At 37.0% G+C, this 990-nt stretch overlaps 1 protein-coding gene across 2 annotated transcripts in view; it reads right to left on the bottom strand.

The window, feature by feature from the left end:
- LOC106808898 (DNA replication licensing factor mcm7-like) overlaps positions 1–990 on the bottom strand; it is a 35,756-nt gene that overhangs the window by 8,430 nt on the left and 26,336 nt on the right. Inside the window, exon 8 of one of the 2 annotated variants that reach the window (XM_014811806.1) lies at positions 724–805. The exons of the other annotated variant lie outside the window; for it this stretch is intronic. Coding sequence (XP_014667292.1) covers positions 724–805 — 82 coding nt within the window. The remainder of the gene's footprint in view (positions 1–723; positions 806–990) is intronic. 2 annotated transcript variants of the gene reach the window in all.

Here is a 990-nt window from a genome sequence, read left to right as displayed (position 1 = left end):
TAATTATATAAATTAAAAAAAAAAATTACTGCCTTTTACTGCCCCCTCAATAATACTTCGTTCCTATGCCCCTGAGTGTAACAGCCATAGAAATAATAATATACAGTGTCTCCAATATTTCTATGGTAACAGATTATGTTTGCATAACTGGTAAATTAATACGCACGGCCATAGCTACATGATATATGTTAAGATTCAAGATGAAAAGTAAATATATAATATATGGTACTAGTTACCCAACTGTTGACGCACACACAGACGGACGGCCGGACGGCCGGACGCACGCTCATGCGATTCTACAAGCTGCATCTGACTATGTCAGATGAGCTAAAAACATCCATTTTCACAAGTCGTAAAAAATCTCTTTTTTTTGAACGTGAAAAAGTTTTTCAGTTTGATCGTACATTCGTAAAACATCTTGGAATTAGTAAGGAATACGAAAATATCGTAAGGGTTGGCAAGTCTGGAGAATGCCCCCGGACCCCCCTAGCGTCGCGATCACCTTCGGTGCTCGCATTACTCGCTTCTCGGATTGCGCAACCACCAAAAACAATTTTGCTGCCTCGCTGACATTTTTGGCCAGGTGAAACACTGTCATGGTATAGAAAAAATTCTATTCCGCAATCTCTATGCTTGCTCCTATTTACATACTAGCATCAGCTACTTCTATTACGGCTTGCAAGCTAAAGGTACCCATTTTATACTACAGATATATTTATATACCTGCTACTTGTTTGATCTCTTCTTCAGTGAGCTCCTCTGCTCCTAGCTCATCATTCTCTGTCTTGTTCATCTTCACTATTCGCTAAAATGACATACAATTTAAAAACAATGCTTAAATTCGCATAACTGTTATTTGTGTAGTCTTCCATTTATTGAAAACTGGAGTTCTTTTTTTTTTGCTATACACATGGTCGTTGTAAAGTCAATCACAAAATTCAAATTCATACACATTTATATTGTACATCACAGTAATTTATGCATATTATG

This window comes from Priapulus caudatus, unplaced genomic scaffold (assembly GCF_000485595.1).
Source record: "Priapulus caudatus unplaced genomic scaffold, Priapulus_caudatus-5.0.1 Scaffold312, whole genome shotgun sequence".
Taxonomy (NCBI): Eukaryota; Metazoa; Priapulida; class Priapulimorpha; order Priapulimorphida; family Priapulidae; genus Priapulus; species Priapulus caudatus.
This window is presented reverse-complemented; position numbering and strand designations above follow the sequence as displayed.